The 23,873-nt window shown below is 50.0% G+C and overlaps 1 protein-coding gene across 1 annotated transcript in view; it reads left to right on the top strand.

Annotated features, from left to right (window-relative positions):
- Window positions 1-23,103, top strand: part of Spg7 (SPG7 matrix AAA peptidase subunit, paraplegin) — a 29,900-nt gene extending 6,797 nt beyond the window's left edge. The window contains exons 4-17 of the mRNA XM_051168672.1: window positions 502-743; window positions 3,176-3,315; window positions 4,182-4,284; window positions 6,068-6,193; window positions 6,595-6,757; window positions 7,289-7,462; window positions 13,821-13,945; window positions 15,533-15,635; window positions 16,965-17,075; window positions 18,164-18,279; window positions 20,123-20,279; window positions 20,529-20,695; window positions 21,258-21,335; window positions 22,911-23,103. Of these exons, the coding sequence (XP_051024629.1) occupies window positions 502-743; window positions 3,176-3,315; window positions 4,182-4,284; window positions 6,068-6,193; window positions 6,595-6,757; window positions 7,289-7,462; window positions 13,821-13,945; window positions 15,533-15,635; window positions 16,965-17,075; window positions 18,164-18,279; window positions 20,123-20,279; window positions 20,529-20,695; window positions 21,258-21,335; window positions 22,911-23,075 (1,970 nt within the window). The 3' untranslated portion in view covers window positions 23,076-23,103. The remainder of the gene's footprint in view (window positions 1-501; window positions 744-3,175; window positions 3,316-4,181; window positions 4,285-6,067; window positions 6,194-6,594; window positions 6,758-7,288; window positions 7,463-13,820; window positions 13,946-15,532; window positions 15,636-16,964; window positions 17,076-18,163; window positions 18,280-20,122; window positions 20,280-20,528; window positions 20,696-21,257; window positions 21,336-22,910) is intronic.
- The last annotated feature ends 770 nt before the right edge of the window (window positions 23,104-23,873 follow it).

A 23,873-nucleotide genomic window follows, 5' to 3' on the forward strand; every position in this document is an offset into this window, starting at 1 on the left:
TCTGCCTCCCAAGTGCTGGGATTAAAGGCATGGGCCACCATGTTAATTTAACTTTTTAAAAAAAATGATGACATTGATGTTTTGGTGGTTTGGGTTTGGTTTTTTTGAGACAGGGTTTCTCTGTGTAACAACCCTGGCTATCCTGAACTCACTTTATAGACCAGGCTGGCCTAGAACTCAAAGAGATCTGTCTGCCTCTGCCTTCCAAGTGCTGGGATTAAGGTGTGCACCTTTTGTGGGGAGCAGGTGAAACACATATCTGTGTAATTCTGACTGTCCTGGAGCTTTCCATGTAGACAAGGATGGCTTTGAACTCATAGAGATCCTTCTGTCTCTAAGGATTAAAGACCCATGCAGGGCCTAGGGTGACTCTAAAAAACCAGACGGAAACTCCGGTTTCACACAGACCCTGCCCCTCTGATGCTGGGCATTCCTGAGGAGAGAGAGGAGAGACCCTGGGCTTACTCTTGATGTGCCTGATCTTCCCTGTGTCCTGTTCAGAGGAGAAGAGACGCAAGGAGCGAGAAGACCAGATGTACAGGGAGAGGCTGCGCACCTTGTTCATCATTGCTGTCGTGATGAGCCTGCTGAACTCCCTCAGCACCAGCGGGGGCAGCATTGCCTGGTCTGACTTTGTCAATGAGATGCTGGCTAAAGGCGAGGTGCAGCGTGTCCAGGTGGTGCCCGAGAGTGATGTGGTGGAAGTCTATCTGCATCCCGGAGCTGTGGTGTTTGGGCGGCCTGTGAGTTGGGCGTGAAGACATGGGGGAGACCGGGGAGACCGGGAATGTCGCCCTTTCAGTCAGCCCTTCGATCCCGGGCCTGTCTGGTTGTTGTTAAGAAGATGGTGTGCAGCGTAGGGCTAGCTGCAGGGTTAGGGCGCTGCCGGCTAAGGTGGGGCTGAAAGAAGGCAGTCACGGGCAGGCTTGGCAGGAGAGACCGCTGTGGCGGTGGTCAGAGTGGAAGAGAGGAAAATAAGTGGCTCTTGATTCTGAACAGTGTCTCCCTGGTGTTAGGGGTTGAGGAAACAAGACTACTTCAGAGCTGAAGCTGTGCTGGCCTACTTGGGTATGTGCACAGCCGCCTGGGACGTCAGAATGGAAGGGCTCTGTCTCAGGTCTGGAAAGTCTGGGGGAGCTGAGGTAGCAAGGGGTTACAGTAAGCAGTTTGAGACATCGCTCCGAAGTGGGTGGTTGGCAGGGGTAGATGCACAGATAGATGATGGGCTATCAGGCTGAGGCCTGCTGACCCCACAGACAGGCCTGGCCTTTGAGGACTATTAAAAAAAAAAAAAAAGCATGTTGGAGAAGGACTGGAACTCAAGATAGCACAATAAGGGCTTGTGCGCACGCGAGGATCCCAGGAGCCCTGGAGGAAGATGGAACAGGTGAAGGGTTCAGGTCAGGTAGGAGGCTTGGTGTTGGAGAGCAGGGAAGTGCCCCACCCCCTACCTCCTGACCCTGAGTGAGAGTCGTCGGGGTCCAGCAGTTAGAGCTGTGGAGACTGGCCTCAGAGGACGCCCAAGGTGAAGGTGAGCCCCATCCTCCTCGCAGCAGCTCTCAGAGCGCCTCTCTTTCCTCCCCAGTGTCATCAGCTCTCAGAGCGCCTCTCTTTCCTCCCTGGTGTCATGCACTGTCACTAAGCCCTGAAAGCATTCTGGCAAAGATAGTGTCTAGAGTAAAATGAAACGATGGGATTCTTGTCATCTTTTCTGATTATTTCTGTATGAGTATAGGATTCATTAGGATTCTGCTTTTTGTTGTTGTTGTTGTTGTTGTTAAAGACAGAGCCTTACTCTGTGGCCCTGCCTGGCCTGGACCTTTCTCTGTAGATGATGCCATCTCTACCTCCCAAGTGCTGGCATTAAAGGTGTGTGCTATCACATTCAGCCAGTGGACCCTGAATTTTTTCTTTCATTTCCTTCTCATCTTTTATTTGAAGTTGGGTGGCAGGAAAATGCAACCGAGAGGCAGCCTTGCTGCTCCCACCTGCCCGGGGAGCCACCCCAGCCCGCAGGCGCAGGCGCAGGCGCAGGCTCTCGCTGCTGCGCTCACTACTGACCGGCATGAGCCTGTTCTTCCAGCATTGTGTATTTCCTTTCAACAATCGTGCTCTGTGTCCCAAAAGGACGCTGAGGTTCTTCTGACCTGATACGGGGGGCACGAGTGTCGTCTGGCCCAGCAGGTTCTCTTAGATGAGCTCTGTGCTGATAAGAGCTGGGGCCACGGGATCAGCACACAGTGTCAAACAACCAAAGCTAAATCCATCTAAGCACAGAAGTGCAGGGAAGAAGTACCTACCCCGGGGGCCAGCAGCGGTGCATGGAGAAGGTCCCAGGACACCACAGAGAGCGTAGGGCCTGAGCTGGCTTCTGAAGCAGGACACTTTGCTCCTGAGCCTGGCAGAGTAAGGGGGGGCCATTTCAACCCTCTCCCCTGTGTAGGCTGGTGAAGCTCCGTGGGGGCTAAAATGTCTTGACGTATTGAGAAAGCCCAGTCAGACTTCTAGAATCAGTAAAAGTCATCCTGAGAGTAGGTGGCGGGTGCTTTATCTAATGTGCAGACGGAGGAGATGCACATGGTGGCTACAGTAGACATTGCCTCCTTCTGTCACCTCTGTCACCTCCACCAATTCACACCAAGCCATGAAGTGCTGTTGGAGACTTTTCTGAGACTTTAGGCCTGGCGTCCATCATCAATCATTGGCTTGAGTTAAAACCAGGAACAGGATAGGGTTTGAGTTCCCAACAATTTAACCTGGTAATATATGGGAATGTGATGTGAAAACTGGGCAAGGTGGTTCATTCAGGAGGATTGTGAGTTCAAGGCCAGCCTGGGTTACACAACAAGATTACTGTCTCACAAGACAAAAACAAAGATAATAAAACTTGAGGCTGGTGACCACAGTAGCCATGGGGATGAGTGTGGTTCCTGTAGGTGCTTGTCCCTATGGTGAGTCCCATGTGCCAGGGCAGAATTTTACTTAGAAGTGCAAAGCATTTCTTCAGAAAGAGTGTGTCCTGAGCTTGTCCTCCCAGCTTGTACTGGGGAGAACTAGAACTTTTCAGGCATGGAAGTACTTTGTACAAGTGTCCTCTCTGCAGCCCTGGTGTCCTGTGGTGTGCTGGCGTCTGTGCTGACCTCTCACGCTCTGTGTGCCCACGTTTCGTTCTCAGCGGCTGGCCTTGATGTACCGGATGCAGGTTGCGAATATCGATAAATTTGAAGAGAAGCTTCGAGCAGCTGAAGATGAACTGAACATTGAGAGCAAGGACAGGATTCCCGTCTCCTACAAGCGGACGGGCTTCTTTGGGAAGTATGTCAGTTGTGCTGTGGACTTGACCTACCCTGGCTTGGCTTCACAGTGCGAGCCACACAGCACAGACCAAGTCGTGAGCTGCCTCTGCTGATAGAAACTGGGTCCCATGGGAAGGCTCCACGAGTGTGAGAGTAGACGGGGAGGCCAAGTCACTGAGCTTTCACTTTCTTTAGTTGTCTGTGGTAGTTCTTAATGAGTCACACTGAAGAAAATGGAACAGAGGGCATAGGAAGGGCTACAGTGAATAGAAATCCCTTCAGAGGCATCCCAGCACGGTTGCTGTATTGTGAGGGGACCATGGAAGCCATAGGCATTGCCAGACGGCAAGTGAGAGAAGCCAGTGTCTAAAGAGAAGTTTCCTATGGGTTTGTGACCTGAGACGCAGCAAGCCAGTATCTAGCAAGAGCTCCTTTGAAGGGGACTTGCTCTAGTCTGCACAGCCCAGATGCTGAAATCTCCCACCCTGAGGCTGATCTGGTTTTACTGTTCAGTGACAGGCAGATGATGGAGGCATAGGGCAGGTCATGGTGGTCCTCTTTTTTCCCCCTCATGTAGAGAGCCTAATAGCAGAACTTAATTTCGTTAAGTCTGTTCTTGATTTACTAACTGAAATGGCAGAATGTGACCTGTTAGCCACAGAAGAACCCGTTTTTGTTGGGCATTGTCACATAAAGGAGTAGATAAGCCTGTGCACATTCAGTCTAAACACTTGAAAACATGTGGAAGAGAAATGTGGTCACAGTGGGACAGGAGAACATGGCTGCACAACTGCTTGCTTTTTGCCTTGGCCTCAGACTCAGAGGTCCCATGAGTTACTGTGACTGTGACTTCCAGCCCCATAACTGCCTTTCCTTCTTCCGCAGTGCCCTCTACGCCCTAGGGATGACAGCAGTGGGCTTGGCCATCCTGTGGTACATCTTCAGACTGGCTGGGATGACAGGGAGGGAAGGCGGATTCAGTGCCTTCGTAAGTGGTGTTGCTCGGTGTTTGTTTGTGAGAGCTTGACTCCCTCCCTATAGTCCGTGGGAAAGTCCTCAGGGAAAATGAGCTTGTTTGTTTGTTTGTTTGTTTGTTTGTTTGTTTGTTTTGGTGTTCCCTGACCTGGAACTCACTCTTTGGCCCAGGCTGACCTCAAACTCGGAGATCCTTCTGCCTCTGCCTCTGCCTCTGCCTCCCAAGGGCTGGGATTAAAGATGCATGCCACTACTTCCAGAGATGAACTTTTTAGAGTGGCTAAATAGAAGCCATGATTAACCGCCTGTCTCCCCTGCTTGGCTGACTGGACAGTGTAGGACAGCCGGTGCTGCTGAAAGCACTATCTTCTGACATGGGACACTGAGCCCACTGTGTGTAGGGAGCTGTGCTCTGTGTTCTCTGTTCTGCAAAGTCTCCCAGCAGCTGGGACTAAAGAGTGCCTCTTGTTCTCACCCCAGTTTCTCTTATTAGTCGAGAAGAGAAACATTAGGTACTTAAAGATGAGCCATAATACAAGCAAACTCCCCTTCCACTCTTGGGTGTGCCTTAGAAAGTGTCTTTTTCATCCGGTGGCTTCTCCATCCCTCGGGCTGGGGATAAAGGCAGCTCCTTTTCCACTGCTGGGAGAACGCAAACGTATCTCTGTCTCCTTAGCTGAAGAACGAGTTTCTTTCTGATGTGGTGTTGGTAGTTAACCCTAGAGCCTCGAACATGGCAAGTGCTCTACCACTGAGCTGTGCTCCTTACCCTGAGGAGAGGTTTGTGTTTTTTTTGTTTTTGTTTGTTTGTTTGTTTTTTGTTTTTCTGGTTTTTTGAGACAGCGTTTCTCTGTGTACCCTTGGCTGTCCTAGACTCACTTTGTAGATCAAGATGGCCTTGAACTCAAGAGATCCACCTGCCTCTGCATCCTGAGTTTGTGGGATTAAAGGTGTGTGCCACCTCGCCTGGCTTCTTTTTCCTTTTTAAAGACAGGATCTCAACCAGGATGCAAGCCCTGGTTGGCCTAGAATTCTGTGTAAACCAGGCTAGCATTGAACTTAAGGGTCTACCTGCCTCTACCCTGAGTGCTAGGACTAAAGTTATGAACCACCATACCTAAAGATAGGGTTTTTTTTTATTCACTTATCTTTTTAAATTTTATTTTTATTTTTTTGTGTATGAGTGTTTTGCCTGAAAGTATGTGACCCTGTGCATGCAGTGACCACAGAGACCAGAAGAGAGTGTCAAATCTTCTAGAACTCCAAAAGGTTGTCTCTATGCATGTGCTAGTTACTGGACTAGTCTCTGTAAGAACAGCAAGTGCTCTTAACCTCTGCAACATCTCTCCAGCTCTATTTTTTTTTTTTTTTTTTTTTTGGTTTTTCAAGACAGGGCTTCTCTGTGTAGTCTTGGCTGTCCTGGACTCCCTCTGTAAACCAGGCTGGCCTCGAACTCACAGAGATCCACCTACCTCTGCCTCTCAAGTGCTGGGATTAAAGGCGTGCGCTATCATACCCGGCTGCTAGCTCGATTCTTTTAAAAGATACACTGCTACATTACTTTCTTCCTAATATAAACAATACAAACCAAAGATTTCCCCTTGTGTGCTGGACGTGGTCTGTGATCGCCATCCTAAGTGTGGGAACAGGCTTTTAGGCTGCCCCTCCTGGGCTGTAAGAGGGAGCAGTTCCTCCCAAGATGGAGACAGGTTTGTGTTAGGTCAGGCAGGCAGCAGCTACTGCGTCCCTGTTTGCTGGGGGTTGCACAGCTTCCTGCCCCGACTCTCTCTGCACAGAATCAGCTTAAAATGGCACGGTTCACCATCGTGGATGGGAAGACAGGGAAAGGAGTCAGCTTCCAAGATGTGGCAGGGATGCACGAAGCCAAACTGGAAGTCCGAGAGTTTGTGGATTATCTGAAGGTGAGAGTCATGTGTCAAGCCAGTGAGAGTATGAGCAGGTGGCACCATGTCTTCTCTCCAAGAGAGAAGGCTAGGGAGAGCAGACACCTGGAGACTGCAGTTGCATGGGTTAAATGCAATGTGTTACAGGCGGCTTTCTCATCTCATGGGTACTGTAAGTTGTGTACCTGGTAACCACAGTGTCCGGTGTACAGCTGTCCATCAAAACGGAGGAATGTCGTGGTCCACTTCAGCTGGACCGTCTTTTCTTTTAGAGTTCTGACCTTACGAAGCTCTTTGCTCTCTCCAGACCCACTGAAACTAACTATTTATGGCTGCCATTGGTTACTCCTCACAAGTCACTTAAACATTGTCTGTTAAATGCTGAGTATTTATAGTGTCATGTGTCTATTTCCGCCTAGAGCCCAGAGCGTTTCCTTCAGCTTGGTGCCAAGGTTCCAAAGGGTGCCCTACTGCTGGGGCCCCCTGGCTGTGGGAAGACACTGTTAGCCAAAGCAGTAGCCACGGAGGCTCAGGTGCCCTTTTTAGCAATGGCTGGCCCGGAGTTTGTGGAGGTCATTGGAGGTAGGTATGGGCTGAAAGTATAGGCAGTCTCGCTGGCCTGGTGCCTGGGGTGGCTTTCTGTATAACCCTGCCTAACATGGGGAGCTGAGTGGGACAGAGAAGGACAAACACTACCCAAGTTAAAGGAAGTTTTGGTCCAGGCCAAACACTAGTGGCGCACGTGTGCCTTTAATCCTAGTTCTGGGTGGGCGGAAGCAGGCTGATCTGTGAGCTCAAGGCCATCTTGCTCTACAGAGTGAGTTTCAGGACAGCCAGGGCTACACAGAGAAACCCTGTCTCAAACAAGCATACAAGCAAACAAGCAGCAAAATAACCTTTGGTCCGCGTTGACACGGTAGTTATGTGCCTTGATTCCACTTTGACTTGTGGCTTGGGAGGCCAGAATGGCAGGATGCTGGCTACTTCTGCTTCATCTGCAGAGTGGCCCCTTAGATCTAGGCATCTTTGGTGAAAGAGTTTGCCTGGCTGTGTACCAAAAATAGGATTTGATTTCCTTTATCTGCCTAGCTGTGGCATTCCGTGTCCCTGCAGGTCTGGGGGCCGCCCGAGTACGGAGCCTCTTCAAGGAAGCCCGAGCCCGGGCCCCGTGCATAGTGTACATCGATGAGATCGATGCTGTGGGAAAGAAGCGTTCCACCTCCATGTCCGGCTTCTCCAACACAGAGGAGGAACAGACCCTCAATCAGCTTCTGGTTGAGATGGACGGTCAGTGCCCAGCATGCTCACCACACACTACACCAGGAGGAGACTCTGACCCCTGTCAGGGTGACGGCTTTCAGGCTAGACAGATCTGGTCTCCTTTTCTGTTCTAGCATCTGGGGTATCACTGGTAAGGGTGTTGGGTTTTGTAGTTACTACTGAGTGTTGCGGCCATTCCTGCCCTAGTGAGGACATTACACAGAGAACATCCTAGATGTTGACATCTCACAGCAAGTCAGCTTAAGAACTTCCATCCTCGCCGGGCGTGGTGGCGCACATCTTTGATCCCAGCACTCGGGAGGCAGAGGCAGGCGTTCGCTGTGAGTTCGAGGCCAGCCTGGTCTACAAAGTGAGTCCAGGATGGCCAAGGCTACACAGAGAAGCCCTGTCTCGAAAAACAACCAAAAAAAAAAAAAAAAAAAAAAAGAACTTCCATCCTAAGGATTTCCTTCCTTTAAGAAACTCAGCTTAGCCGGGCAGTGGTGGCGCACACCTCTAATCCCAGGTCTCTGAATCAGGACCAGCCGGGTCTGCAGAGTGAATTCCAGGACAGTCAGAAACACCGCTCAGCTTTGGGGGCTGGAGAGGGGCTCAGTGGTTAAGAGCACTCACTGCTCTTCCCTGGGTTTGATTTCCGGCATCCACATGGTAGGTTACAGCCATCTACAACTGTAGTCTCCTGGCATCCAATGCCCTTCTAACCTGTAGTCACCAGGCACACAGATGGTACACATAACATACTTGGAGGCAAAACGTTCACACATAAAATAAGTAAATATAAACTGAGCACGGTAGCACACCTGTAATCCTAGCACTCGGAGCCAGAGGCAGATAGATCTCTATGAGTTACAGGCCACGCTGTTCTAAAAAGCAAGTCTAGGACAACCAAGGCTACACACAGAAACCCTGTTTCAGAAACAAAACAAAACAAAGTGGGTAGCGTGCGCCACCACCGGGCTCTGTGATGGGCTCTTTTTTTGTTTGTTTGTTTTTTGTTTTTCAAGACAGGGTTTCTCTGTGTAGCCTTGGCCATCCCGGACTCACTTTGTAGACCAGGCTGGCCTCGAACTCACAGCGATCCGCCTGCCTCTGCCTCCCGATTGCTGGGATTAAAGGCGTGTGCCACCACGCCCGGCCTGTGATGGGCTCTTAAGGCCAGATGAAGCGTGTATTTTGGCAGGAACAGTTGAACAGCGTGAGAACCGACGGCCCTCAAGGTAGTTAGCACCGACACATCACATCCTTGGGGGTGGACTAAAAGGTGGAGAGTGATAGGTGAGGGCACAGAGTGGCCTTTTGGCCTTCATACACAGGCCCATCCTTGCACCTGCATGCATACACACCTAAGCCTATGCTCCTCTCTCACACACAGGCTGGAGAGATGGCTCAGAGGTTAAAGGCACTGACTTCTCTTCCAGAGGTCCTGAGTTCAATTCCCAGCAACCACATGTTGCCTTACAACCATCTATAGTATGATCTGATGCTCTCTTCTGGCCTGCAGGTGTATGTGCAGGAGTTCTGCATACATAAGTAAATAAATCTTTAAAAAAAAAAAAAAAGAGTTCCCCTCCCAGCCATTGTGCTGTCAGATGGGCTGGTGCACTCTGGAAGTCATTTCATGACTATAAAGTTGCTACAGGGTTAAAAAATCAAAGGATGGTTCTAACAACAATGAGGAAAAGGTGTTTTATTACTTTATTATTGAGTATTTTATTATTGAGATGGTGTAAGAAAGCTTGCATCCAGAGCTGCCCCACAGCCTTCCTGTCTTGTCTCTTTTGTGATCCCATTGTCTGTCAGTTTATTAGTTCAAAGCCCATGGCAAGAGCTGCAGAGACGCTAACAGCTGCTTTGCATACTGACAGCAAGTGCTCAGTGTCAAGTTTCCAGAGCACTAAATGCATTGGGAGATGTGGGTGGAAAAGTTCCCTGTGAAGTGCAGAGGGCTGCTAGAAATTGTCGTAGACACTGAGGACCAGAGCCAGGGACCCGGCATGAAGGCTTTTCTTGTCTCAGCTATGGCCCTATATGGTCTGTGCAGTTTAACACATATCCTTCATCCTTCTGAACATCAACTGGGCATCCTTGACCATGAAGGAAAACTCCAGCGAACCCTTCTCCTGTGCCCCTCCCCCACCCCGCCAAGATATATTTTGTTTAAATAAGGGCTTACATGGATTTTATGGCATTAGCACTGCACTAGAGAAGACAAATCTGTTACCTAACACAGCTTAAAGACAGAGGCTTGACTCTACTAGAAAGCATGAGATTGTTCTAAGCTGAGCTTCCTTGAACTACCGTAAAAATAGCTGTTTGTCCCCCAGCGTTGGCTGAGGGACCCGCTGCTTATCAGTTGGCCCAGCACTCACAGGCTCTCTGTGCGCTCACAGCTGTGCCTGCTGCCTTGAGATGCTCTAAGGCTGGTCTTTGTTGTCATCTCAGGAAGAGCAGTTTCTGCTCATTGAAGTGCAGAGGATGGAGCTGAGCGGATGTTGTGCTGGTCGTGGGAAAAACTCACCAAGGGAATGAAAACTCCCAGTCACAGAGGCCTCAGCACAGGTGCTGTGGACATCTGTGGGACTATAAGGTTATACAGAAAGCCTAAGGCAAGAGCACCTGCTGTCCACCTGGTTACCTCACCATCACCTGGCATAGGTTTATTACTATTTTGTTTTTACTTTTTGAGACAGGGTTTCTCTATGTAGCCTTGGCTGTCCTGGACTCAATTTGTAGACCAGGCTGGCCTCAAAGTCACAGAGATCCGCCTGTTTCTGTCTCCCAAGTGCTAGGATTACAGGCGTGCGCCACCACACCTGGCTCATAGGTATATTCTTAGAGAAAGGGCTTTTTAACATGGAGTGTTCTGCTGTGATATATGTAAAAGCTTCTTATTTTTGGAAACAGAAATGGGGAATTGGTGGCTGGAATCCCAGCACTCAAGGAGGCACGGGTAAGGTGGATCTCTGTGAGTTCGAGGGCAGCCTGTTCTACACAGAGTCCAGGACAGCCAAGGCTACACAGAGAAAACCTGTCTCCAAAAAACCCAAACCAAATCAAAACAAAAACAGCAACAACAAAACAAACAAAAGGAAGAAAGCAGGCTAGAGAGATGGCTCAGCAGTTAAGGGCGTTTGTTGTAGCCAGTCCCAGTGGCGCACGCCTGTAATCCCGGCCTTCGGGAGGCAGAGGCAGATGGATCTCTGGAGTTCTAGAGTAGCCTCATCGTGGCTTATGTTGCCATCGAGGCAGCCCAGTCTTCACTGTAGCAGTGGATGTGTTAGCAGGAAGTGCTTCCTCATAAGTGCCAGGTGAGTGAGTAATAGAGCGGACACAGCCTGGGACTCAGCTATTGTGTCATATACCCACAGCAGAGTAGCTGTTCGTCTACCTACTCAGACAACTATCAGTCTTCAGTGGGCTGCTGTGGGCCAAGGCCTGGGCGAGGTCAGCCTTGAGAGCGTGTGGATACCACTGGTGGCTCTCAGTGTGTGCCCAGATAGCAGCTTTGGTCTTGCTAAGTAAGCGCCATCTCCACATAGAGCCACAGCTCCTGGATATCCCCCAGTCCCAGACCAAAGGTTAGAAATGAACACCAAAGTGAGAGAATCTGCTCTGTTGGGGAATGGCTGGTGCTACGTGGCGATGGATAGCCTGTTACTTACTCCATGTTAACGTCATAGGAGTACGTCCAGTTTCTTATGTAGAGCAAGTGGCTACTGGTGCCCACTGCCCACATGTGTTGTGACATTACCCAGCTACCCAGCTCTTGGGTGTGTTTCCCATCCTACCACACATCCAGCCTAGAAGGGTTGAGAGCTTTAGGGGATTCTTCTGCCTCTACTTCCCGCTTTCCCTTAGGAGAGCTAGCACAGGAGCTCGTGTTGTGCATCTGACTTCCCATGCTGCATAGCAGGTGGTTCTGTTGCTGTTTTTCCCTAAAGGAGCCGTTTCTCCAGCCCTATTGTATTTGTTTGTTTAGTTTTATGTATTTATTGGGGGGGGGCAAGGTCTCACTGTGTAGCCTTGGCTAGCCTGGAACTCAGAGATCCACTTGCTTCTGCCTCTGAATTGCAAGGACTAAAGGCACACATCAACACATCATGTTTTTGAGGCAGGGTCTCATGTAGTCTAGGCTAGCTTTGAACACCTATGTAATTCAGGATGATTTTGAACTTCCAATCCTCTTATATCACCCTCTGAAGCGGTGGGGTGCAGATGTGTGCCACCATACTTGGCTTCTTCATTTATTTATTTTTTATTTTGAGACAAACTCACTAGTTGCCCGGTATGGTCTTGAACTTGCCATCCTCCTGCTTCAGCCTTCCAGATATCTGCAGACCTGGCACACTTTTGTATGTTATCTATATAATTTTGGGATTATAAAAGCACCTGGACAGGCTGGAGAGTTGGCTCAGCAGTTAAGAGCACCCCAGAGGTCCTGAGTTCAATTCCCAGCAACCACATGGTGGCTCACAAACACCTGACCTGCAGGCAGAACACTGTATACATACATACATAATAAATAAATCTTTAAAAACAAAAAACCACCTGGACAACGCATTCTAGAAGCATGAATGTGCTGGGTATGGTGGCGCATCCTTTTAATCAGAGCTCAGAAGGCTAGCGCAGGTGGATCTCTGAGTCAAAGGCCAGTTTCATCTGTACAGCAAGTTTCAGGCTATCCAGGGCTGCTGAGAGAAAAGGTGCCTCATTAAAACAGGCAAAAAGCACATCGCTGTGAGTTCAAGGCCAGCCTGGTCTATAAAAGTGAGTCCAGGACAGCCAGAGCTACAGAGCTACAGAGCTACAGAGAGACCCTGGCTCAAAAACAAGCAAAAGAAGCCAGAATGTGAAACCAGGCAGGGCTGCAGGCAGAATGTCGAGTGTGGTGTATCTCCTTTAGCTGCTAAACTGTGCAGCCTCTCAGCTTCTTACTCCCTGTGTCATTATCTCTCTATGAAAGGCTCCTGTGTCCAGAGGAACCTTGGGGCTGTGACATTAGGCAGTGTCTGATGCCTCCTTGAGTCTGAGCTCATTTCAAAAAACCCAGCATTGTTTTAGGCATCCGCTTGACTTTGGCAGTGTGACCTCTCCCTTACTCTATCTTGAAGGCTCAGAGGATCATTGCTACTGTCATGGCTTGTTAGGTTTGAAGTGTGACCACCTCCCTCCCTCCCTCCATCCCTCCTTCCCTCCCTCCCTCCTTTATTTTTTGAGAACATCTCATGCGTGCTAGGCTAACTTGAACTCAGCATGCTGCCTCCAGAGGGCTGGTATTCGGGTGTGCACCACCACGTCTGGTCTGTGCAGTGCTGAGGACTGAACCGAGGGCTTCCTGCTTAGCAGACAGATACTCTGCCATGGACCTACATTCCCAGCTCCAGCCCCGGCTTCTTTATAGGTTCCTCTTTTGGGGGAAGGGGGAGTCTATGCCTTGGGTGTTCTGGAACTTGCTTTATGGACCAGGCTGACTAGAACTCACAGAGATCCTTTCGCCTCTGCTTCCCAAGTGCTGGGGGAAGGTGATGTGCTCCACCACACCCAGCTATAAACTTTTTTGTGAGGTTGGTTCTTTTTTTTCCCAGTCAAATCTAGTCAAGGATCTGGGCCACTTCTTTAGAAACTAGAGGTGTATGAGTGTTCTGCATGTAGGTATATCTATGTATACTACGTGTGTGCCTGGTGCCCATGGATGTCAGAAGAAGGCATCAGATCCCCTGGAACTGGAGTTAAAGATGGCTGTGAGCCACCTAATGTGGGTGCTAGGATCCCAGCCAGGGTCCTTTGCAGGAGTAGCAGTGTTTTTAACCACTGAGTTATCTCAGCCCCAGTTGTAACACTTAAGACAAGAAACCTCATGCCCAAAGCAGTCATGAAAGCATTAGACATCACACAGCTGCTCGGCAAGAGCACTGGCTCCTCTAGATGAAAATGTACTAGTCCCTGTCAGGGACGCCACCTGCATCTCCAAGGGGACTTGGGGCAGTTCTGCCTCCACACGTGGCCAAGGGAAATTCCTCAAAAAAAGGCAAGCCCCCCCACCCCCACCCCAGCTCATCAAGTTGCTTCAGGACTGAGCATGTCCTCTTTCTCTGTGGCTTGGCAAGGCAGCCCCACCAGGGGGAAGTGATCACAAAGCAGGCAACAGAGTCCATGCCAGAGACAGCTCCCGGTCACCTTACCAGGGGAGCAACTTCACACATGACTGACTGTACCTTATCACACTGTCCAGAAGGAATGTGGTGTTCTTTTTTCCCTGGGCCTCAACTTCTCCCCTGCTGTGTCCTGAAGGGCAGAGTCACAGGAGAAGCCACTGTGTTGAAGTCCCCACTCCAAAGGCTGCTGTGTCTGCTCTGTCTCTCAGGAATGGGCACCACAGATCATGTCATCGTCTTGGCGTCTACAAATCGAGCTGATGTTTTGGACAATGCTCTAATGAGGCCTGGCCGACTTGACAGGCATGTCTTCATCGATCTTCCCACTCTGCAGGTCAGAACTGCTGGCAAGGACGGACGGGGCATCAGTTTTCTAAGCACGGTTCCTGTGGCCCAGGCCGCAGCCTTCCTCCCCTGCCTGTGGCAACAAACTCTAATTTTGTAGTTGTAAGGGTTCTTTCCTCCAAGTCCTACACTTGGTCCAAGTGTCTATGATGCCCAGTGTGCCACAGTGCGCAGTGTGCCACAGTGCCCAGTGTCCTTCCGTAGTTGGTTTGGTTTTGAATCGTGCTATCATAGCCCAGGCTGGCCTTGAACTTATTACTCTCCAGCTTCAGCCTCTTGAGTCACAGGACCCTGGTGATATGGCGTGCCCAGTATCTACTCACCATTCTTAGTGTCACAGTGTGCTAAAGTTTGCCTAGTGTGCTCTGTCTTCACCCTTGAATGTGTGGAGCTGACTGCACTGGTCTAGTTGAGGGGGACTGCTTTGTTTTGTTTTATTCTTATTTATTTGTCTATCTTATTTATTTATTTAGGCAGGGTTTTTCTGTGTAGCCCTGGTTAAGGTGGGATGTTTTGTTTGGTTATCTGTCTGTCTGTCTATCTATCTATCTATCTATCTATCTATCATCTACCTATTTATCCATTGAGACAGGTTTTGGAACAGTGTAGACCAAGCTGACCTTGAACAGAGATCTGCCCTCTGCCTCCTGAGTGCTGGGACTAAAGGTGTGCGTCACCACTGCCAAGCTCTCAGGTTGAATTTTATAGTAAATTCTTTCAAATTAAACTGAAGCATCTCCCTTCCATCTTGAAAACCTTATGGGAAATCTTGAGATTTACATGCTTCCCTCATAGATTTACTTATGGATTTTCATGTATTTAAGAGTTTTTCTACATATATGTATGTGCACAGTGTATGTGCCTAGTGCCAGAGTAGGTCAAAAGAAGGTTTCAGACCCCGGGATCCCTTGCACCTGGAGTTAGAAATGACTGTGAACCATCGTGAGGATACTGGAACCGGATCTGGGTTCTCTGAAAGAACAAGTGTTCCTAACCTCAGAGCCAGCTCTTCAGCCTCTACCCATCTTGCCTCTAACTACACCTGACCTTGTCCTAGAAGTGGTGTCTGATGAAAACCCTGGAAACCAGGGCCTTCTGCCCTGGGAGCTTCTTCCTCACAAGCTTCTGTTTGCTCCTGATCACAGAGCCTGCATTAGTGCCTCAGGGCCTTGGAGGGCAGGGGTGGAGGGTCTGTGTGGAAAGAAGGAGCAAACCTTAGGGTTGGGTGGCTGGTTAGTGCTACTAGACAGCGGGCTGTTAAGAAAAGTTGGCCGCCTTCTGACACGATGTCAGACATTTTATGTCAGAATCCATAGTGTGTGACTTGCAGAGGTTTTGTGGAATAAATCTTTGCTATATGTGATATGCTTTACTTTTATTTTCCTTTTATCCTTAAGTTGCTGCTTGGAGCTCTTTAAATTGATTTTCCAAATCATGGGTAGTGACTGAGAATGTCAAACATGGTAAACCAGTGTTTCCTGTGATTGCCAACAAGGCTTGTTCACAGAGCTTGTGGCAGAAGGAGTTGTCTTGTCAGCCAAGTGTGAGTTCAACTCTGTCTTCCAATTTGTGACAGGAGAGGCGGGAGATTTTCGAGCAGCACCTGAAAGGCCTGAAGTTGACCCAGCCCAGCAGTTTTTACTCCCAGCGGCTGGCAGAGCTGACGCCAGGCTTCAGCGGTATGACCTCCACCTTAGTGCATGTTCATGAGGGAAAGCCTCTGTCTCCCTGTGGGAGTGCTGTCTCTGTTCTGAGGCACTAACAGTCCAGGCCCGGGTGAGCTCAAGTGCGATTGCAGGAAGCAGAGGGACAGAAGAGGGACACCTTCTTCCTCACATGGTGGAAGGCACAGCAAGCAGGACTGGCTCACGCTGATTGCACAGGCAGCACTTGTGATTTCTCCACCGAAACAGCAGAGCCCTCAGGACAAGGCCAGAGCCCCTGCCACCTGAGTGTGCCTGTAGTATGTGTCCACAGAAAACACCTTCCAGTTGAGATTGTCCCACCAGGCCTGCTCCTCACAGTTAAGTAGAAAGCACAGTTGGGCTTCCTTCTGTGTAGCTCTCACTGTAAAGGTTGATGTGCAGTTGAAGAAGGCTGGTGGCTGACGCCTATAATCGTGAGCCTTGAAGAGGCTGGGGCAGGAGAACTGCTGTGAGCTGGAGGACAGTCTAGGCTACAGCACAAGACCCTGTCTCTGAAAATCAAAACAGTACCCCTGCACGGTCCTGTTGTCTTCCTTTCTGATAACCCTTCAGTCTTTAGTAGGACTTGTAGACACAGAAGTCCTTCATGCTTGCCCATTTATACACAGAAGTGTCAGGTGGGGCTGGAGAGATGCCTCAGAGGTTAAGAGCACTGACTGCTCCTCCAGAGGTCCTGAGTTCAATTCCCAGCAACCACATGGTGGCTCACAACCATCTGTAATGTGATCTGGTGCCCTCTTCTGGCCTGCAGGTGTACATGCAGCCAGAGTACCATATACATAATAATAAATAAAATGAAATCTAAAAAAAAAAAAGGACAGAAACAGACAGCGAGGACTGCAAGATCCAGAGAAGCACAGCATTGTGGTACTTAAGCCAGCTGCTTCTGTGAGCGGCTTCAGGGACAGTGCCAGTTGCCACCTCCTGCTTTCCTGCTCGCCTGCCACACTTCATCAAACTTGTCTCCATTCCCTCCCTCCTTCCCTCCTTCCCTCCCTCCTCTCACCCTTCCTCGCTCCCTCCACCCCCTCCTTCCTTTCCTCCTTTTCTTCTCCCTCCCTCCTCTGCCCTTTCCCTTTTGTTCTTTTGTTGGTTGTTTGAGACAGAGTTGCATTGTGTAGACTGTGCTTGCCTAGAGCTCTTGCCTCAGTCTCCCTGGGAATGGAATCAGAGGCCTATGCCTGCACTTTGACTCTTCCCTTTTTCTTCATTAAAAGCTAAGTCTTCCTCCTTCCTTCTCCTAAGTCCTGACAGGAAGGAGCCAGCCTCATTCTCCATCCCGCCTGTGATTTGTGTTAACAGGTGCTGACATCGCCAACATCTGCAACGAGGCTGCGCTGCATGCTGCACGGGAGGGGCACACGTCTGTCCACACGTTCAACTTTGAGTATGCCGTGGAGCGTGTCATTGCTGGTATGAGGACCACACCCCTCACTAAGGCTGAAGCTTTCAGACAGCCAGACAAGTTAGGGCTGGGGTAGGTGAAACTAGACCCAGGTTCTAATGTCTGTCCTTACATAAGGAGCCAGGAATTGTTCCTTTCCCTCCATTTGAGATACTATAAATTGACCTAAGAACCTATCTGCCTCTCAAGCAAATATAAAAACATCTAAGTCCAGCATGCCGACACACACGTTTGTAATAGTATCACTTGGGAGGCAGAAGATCAGGAGTTCAGAAGTCATCTGTATCTACATAGTGAGTTCCAGGCCAGCCTGGAATACAAGAGACTTTATCTCAAAAAAAGAAAACAGGCCCAGGTGTGGTGGCGTGGTGGTGTGGTGGCTGGTGGTGCACACCTTTAATCCCCGCACTCAAGAAGCAGAGGAGAGACTGTGAGGACAGCCTGGTCCATAGGGTGAGTTCCAGGACAGCAGAGCTACACAGAGAAACCCTGTCTCAAAGTATCCCCTGACCCCCCCCCCAAAAAAAAAAAGGTTAGAATGTTAAATGACCAGAAGCCTGGCAGGAAACTCAAGTAGACTTGCCCTGAGGCGTGAGGCCCTCATCTCAGGGAAGGATGGAAGCAGACGCTGCGGCAGAGGCAGCTGCTGCTCGAATTCCGAAGGACCGTTCCTCATCCCATCAGCGGTAAAGTTGGAAGTCACTCCTGAGGCAGGGAGGCATTCACTCAGGCTGAAGACTATCAGCAGTCCTAGAACTGTGCTATGGTTCCACAGAAACAATCGGTCAGCCTCCACTCCTTTCTTCCCCTAGAGTTCCCTGGAACCTGCGTGTTAAGAGTGCTGTCTGTAAGCCGGGCGTGGTGGCGCACACCTTTAATCCCAGCACTCGGGAGGCAGAGGCAGGCGGATCGCTGTGAGTTCGAGGCCAGCCTGGTCTACAAAGTGAGTCCAGGATGGCCAAGGCTACACAGAGAAACCCTGTCTCGAAAAAAAGAGTGCTGTCTGTGTGAGACGTTAGCAGAGCTACAGAAGTGCCAAGCAAGAAGAGTGCCCGGAAGGTGCCCGGAGCATAACTGTTTTCCTGACTTCTTTCAGGAACTGCTAAAAAAAGTAAGATCCTTTCCAAGGAGGAGCAGAGAGTGGTGGCTTTCCACGAGTCTGGCCACGCCTTGGTCGGTTGGCTGCTAGAGCACACAGAAGCTGTGATGAAGGTGGGTTGTGAGTTGGAAGTGGTACCACCTAGGAAACACCACGTGTGCTTGTGTTACCAGAGAGAGAATGTTATCACCATCTTGCCATGCCTCTGGCTGTAGCCCCAGGCAGGAACTAGGAGGCAGAGGCAGGAGCAGGTCGTAAGCCACAGCCTCAGTATCAGGCACGAGGGCAAAGTTTCTATGTCTAAGCCCTCTGTCCTGGCCCACTTGAGCCTCATGACAGAGAGCTGAACTTGCTTCTGCTCCATATGGTTAATGGTTATTTTAGACAGTTTCCTGAAGTCATGTAAACTATACATAGAGGTCCCTGCGGAGCCCAGGGACGGGGGACAAGAGATGTGACATGGCTTATCCTCTAGGGGTGTCTAAGGAGCTCTGACGAGTAACAGAGTCCCACAGGGGCTTTGTGGCTCTGCTGTGCCACCCCAGCAGTACAGTATGAGACAGTGCTGCAGCCAGCCAACTGTCTGTTTGTCTGTCCACTCTTGGTTGGTTTCCACTGCTGTTTTCAGAGCTGTTTGAAATAGACTGAGTGAAGAGATCCCTTCTGTGGCCCTGGGCAGGAGCATCAGCACCTACCTGCTACCCCATGGCATGTATAGCAGGCACTGATCGATCTGGGAGCCAGGCTGGGCATTAATGAATTCAGTAGCAAAGATAAATAATGTCTCAATAAACCCAAACACATCAAAACCAGGATTTCTTTTTGCTCTCAAAATTGTCACTTGACTTGTTTTTTGTTTTTCAAGACAGGGTTTCTCTGTGTAGCCTTGGCTGTCCTAGATTTGCTTTGTAGACCAGGCTGGCCTCAAACTCACAGAGATCCACCTACCTCTGCCTTCTGAGTGCTGGGATCAAAGCTGGGTGTGGTGGTTCACCACGCCTGGCTTGTCACTTGATTTTTATGACTGTAAACCAGCAGCATGATTGTTTGCGGTGAAGGCATTGTGACTGATCTGCTGTCACTGTGATCTGTGATGAACATTGATCATGACTACATCTGTATTATAGACATTAAATCTTTTTTTTTTTTTTTTTGGCTGGGTGATGGTGGTACATCTGTGAGTTCAAGGCCAGCCTGGTCTACAGAGTGAATTCCAGGACAGCCAAAGCTATGCAGAGAGACGCTTATCAAAACATTTTTAAAAGTTTTTCTTTTTATTATATGTGGGTATTTTGGCTGCATGTATGTTTATATACCATATATGTGTCTAGTGCTCATAGAAGCCAGAAGTGGGCATTGGATGGATCCCATGGAACCAGAGTTACAGATGGTAGTGAGCCACCGTGTGCATGCTTGGAATTAACCTCAGAGTCCTATGGAGGAGCAGACAGTGCTCTTAACTCAGGCCCCCATCCTTTTTTTTTTTTTTTTTTTTTTTTTTTTTCTTTTAGGCAGTGTTAGGCAAGCTCTTTACTATTGAATTGTACTGACTTTGATTGTTAATGCTGGCATCTAGCTGGGGCGCATGGGCAGCTGGGCCAGCGCAGACCTGCCCCAGCCACATTTCTTTGTGATGCAGCAGCTTCTTCTTGGCTTGTTGGAACAGTAGTCTTACCTCTTCCTCAGATGTCTGACATTGGATTATCGGGAGATGAAGAAGGTTAGGGTGCCTCCCTTCCTTGGATCTATTCTGGAGTTTGCCAGGGGTCAGTGTCAGCCAGTCTGTGAGGTGAAATTCGCATTTATATCTCAGGATCAACTCTTAAGAGATGGTCATACTGCCTTTCTATGCTGTCTGTCTGGCATGTACATACTCGCCTAACTGGCTACTTGGCATCCTGAGATGACCGTTTTTTGCAACCACGAGCTCCCTGCTAAGTTGTTTTTCTTCTGCAGGTCTCCATAGCACCTCGAACAAATGCTGCTTTGGGCTTTGCTCAGATGCTCCCTCGGGACCAGTACCTCTTCACCAAGGAGCAGCTGTTTGAGCGCATGTGCATGGCACTAGGTGGCCGTGCAGCTGAAGCCATCTCATTCAGCAGGGTTACCTCTGGTGAGCAGCTAGCCCTTGGGGCAGGACTTTGTCAGAAGTAGGACTCTATTGCCTGTTTCCCTCTGCTCTGTGCACTTGCTAGGATGCAGCTGGTGGGAGACGAGTGCAGTGCAGATGTAGTTTGCTGTGCAAGTTGTAAGCATAGTGCTCTGGGCAGTTGGCATCGCTCCTCAAGCTGTGGCAGGGTCTGGGGCCCAGGTGCTCCTGTGCATATGCGCTCTTCAGGATGCCTCCCTTTCTTGATTTTAGGGGCCCAGGATGACTTGAAGAAGGTTACACGCATTGCCTACTCCATGGTGAAACAGTTCGGCATGGCTCCTAGCATTGGGCCTGTATCCTTCCCTGAGGCACAAGAGGGCTTCATGGGCATTGGACGGCGTCCCTTCAGCCAGGGCCTCCAGCAGATGATGGACCATGTGAGTGGGCACAGGCCTTACTGCTGTGCCTCTGGCCATGGGGGAGAAGCATCTGGGTCTGCTGCGGGAGCCTGCTAGTGCCCTCAGATGAGCATGTCCCAAAGCCTAATGTGCGTGTTTTATTGTTCTGAACCCTGACTTGTTAAATGTGTTCTCTTGGGCGAGGACCCAAATGGTTCCAAATAAAACTAGATGTGGAGCTGGGAAGAATGTCAAATAAGGATGCCAAATGGTAGCGCCAGTGTACGTGATCCCTGTGGCCTCTAAGCTAGGCCAGCGTGGCACCTGGCTCTGCAGGGCCAGCTGCAGTTGCTTATACAGCACAGCAACTGTGGGTGGTCCAGCTGCTCTTTCTAGAATAAGGGTAGCTGGTGGGGCGCATCTTGGCCTGGGCATCCCTTAAACAGAATGAGAGCAGGAGACCCTGCTGCTTGTATCGTGAAAGACAGGCCTGTTCCTGAACCTGTGCGGCTTCTGCACCTCGATGTTATGGCTGGCAGCCAGGGAGGCTGTGAACAATGGCCCGTGCCTTTCTCATGACGGACTCATCTCCTCCTCACAGGAAGCAAAGCTGCTGGTGGCTAAAGCCTACAGACACACGGAGAAGGTGCTGCTGGACAACCTGGACAAGCTGCAGGCGGTGAGTGCGGTGGCCCCTAGGAGTGTAGGGGACAGCGTGGCCAATAGTGACACCCCTATCAACTAGAAACTGGTTTCCTGACTTTTTCCTCCATGCGTGAAGCCAGTTCGGTCAGTGAATCCCCTCCATCCTCGTGCACGTGTTACGCACCATGTAGCCCTAGCTGTCCTGGAAACTCAGAGACCTGCCCGCCTTTCTCTCTGCCTCTGATGTGCTGAGATTAAAGATGTGTTTTACCAGTGAGCGAGCGGTGGTGGCGCACGCCTTCCACCCTGGCACTCAGGAGGCAGAGGCAGGTGGATCTCTGATTTAGAACCCAGCCTGGTCTACAGAGTGAGTCCCAAGACAACCAGGGCTACACAAAGAAACCCTGTGGGGGGGGGTGTTCCACCCCATCTGGCTCTTAGACGAGTGCCTCCCCCAATCTCCCAAACTCTACCTCAGACAGGGTTTCTCTGTGTAGGCCTGCTGCTTGCCCTGGAACTCACAGAGATCTGTCTACTTCTGCCTCCCAGATTCTGGGTTTAAAGGTGTGTGCCCTTGCTTTGGAAGGATTTTCTTTTTCTTTTCTTTCTTTCTTTCTTTTTTTTTTTTTTTTTTAATTATCTATACAGTACTCCGCCTGCATATACACCCACAGGCCAGAAGAGGGCATAGATCACATTATAGATGGTTATGAGCCACCATGTGGTTGCTGGGAATTGAACTCAAGACCTCTGGAAGAGCAGACAGTGAGTGCTCTTTAACTGCTGAGCCATCTCTCCAGCCCTGGAAGAATTTTCTTAACCAGCAAGAGGTAGCAATATACAGCCACAGACACGGGATCTTTAGGATAATATTTTCTGGGCTAGGCATAGTAGTATATGTTTGTCATCCTAGCACTCAAGAAGTTGAGGCAGGAGCATAACAAGTTTGAGGTCAGCCTGAATGATTCTCTGTCTGGGAATAAAAAATAGTAACAATAATAGTGATGATAATATTCAGGACTATATCCAAAGTAGCAGAGTAGCCAGGTGGTGGTGGTGGCGCACACCTGTAATCCCAGTACTCAGGAGGCAGAAGCAGGTGGATCGCTGTGAGTTCAAGGCCAGCCTGCTCTACAGAGTGAGTCCAGGACAGCCAAGGCAACACAGAGAAACCCTGTCTTGAAAAAATCAAACGAAACAAAAAAACCCAAAACAAAACAAAAAGTAGCAGAAACCCCCTCCCAATCGTGTCAGTCAGTGCCTGTCCCCACAGACACCAAGCTGCCTGCCTCTCCCAGACACACACACCTTGTTTGGTGAAGGAAGCTGCAGTTGCCAGAAAGAAGCAGGAAATAGAGAAATTAATGAGGCTGGCAGCTGACAGATCACTTCCAGGGTAAAGACAGGCAGCAATTCTTCGCCTGAAGAGCCTTTGTGCCTGTATCTCTCCGGGAAGGTGGCCTTTCTGAGGCATCCTCTCATAGCCCCGTCCTGCTACTTGACTGGGACACAGAGACGTTGTGCGGGTGGGTTTCCATTCCTGATGCTCTGCCCTGCAAGGCTCCTGTCTTCGTCCAGGCGCTCACACTGCCCTGTTTGTTCTCCCTAGCTGGCGAATGCCCTTCTGGAGAAGGAAGTGATAAACTATGAGGACATTGAAGCCCTCATTGGCCCACCGCCCCATGGGCCAAAGAAAATGATCGCACCACAGAAATGGATTGATGCTGAAAAGGAGAAACAAGCCTCAGGGGAGGAGGAGGCTCCGGCTGCCTAGCCCCCACCTCCAAGGCCCAGAAAGCTGCTTCCCTCAACTGCACCTGCGGAGCTAGTCAGCCAGCTGCCATCAGCCTCAGAGACTGTTCTCACCTGAATGTGAACCCCACCCTGTCAGCTCTCTGGTTTCTGATGAAGACTTCTGATAGCTATTTATTGATTTGTAATTATAAATTGTTTGCAGAGACAGCTGGACATCCCGTGTCTATCACTTTTCCTGTGGGAAGTGCGCATGCTTGAGGTGAGCCCCTGGCTTTCAGATGCCAGCTCCATGTGCGGCCAGTAGCTCTGAAGTAGGCCAGCAGTTGGGCTGAATGCTCCCCTGTGTGTGTGCTACACTCCCTCAGAATGCTAATGGGAGCCAGGATGAAAGACCCTCTGAGCCAGCCGGCTGCCCTCATCACAGTGCTCACACACCAGGGGCGGGAGTCGGAACAGGCCCCGGTCCTGGAGGATTCAATACTGCCACCTACCGCTGTGTGCATGAGCAAATGGAGACCCTCCCTGCCCTGGCTCCCCCACCAAAGCTGATGCCTCGCACATTTGAGCTGTGTGGTCATGGGTCTTGTTTTCACTTTATACCTGTGTATGAGCTCTAACCATGCAGTGTGAGCCACAGGCACTTGCTGGTTCCTGCCTGTGGCGCCTCCACCCTTCCTGTGCAGTGGCATTTGGAGCAAGGGTTACAGAGACTTCCTGTCAGAGCAAATTGTTCTTACTGCCCAGAGTGCTGCACCTGAGGAAACTGCTAGGCAGCCGGAAGGACCAGCAGCATCTGAGGTGGCTCACGGGGTTTCTA

The sequence above is a fragment of the Acomys russatus genome, chromosome 26 (genome assembly GCF_903995435.1).
Source record: "Acomys russatus chromosome 26, mAcoRus1.1, whole genome shotgun sequence".
NCBI classification, from domain to species: domain Eukaryota; kingdom Metazoa; phylum Chordata; class Mammalia; order Rodentia; family Muridae; genus Acomys; species Acomys russatus.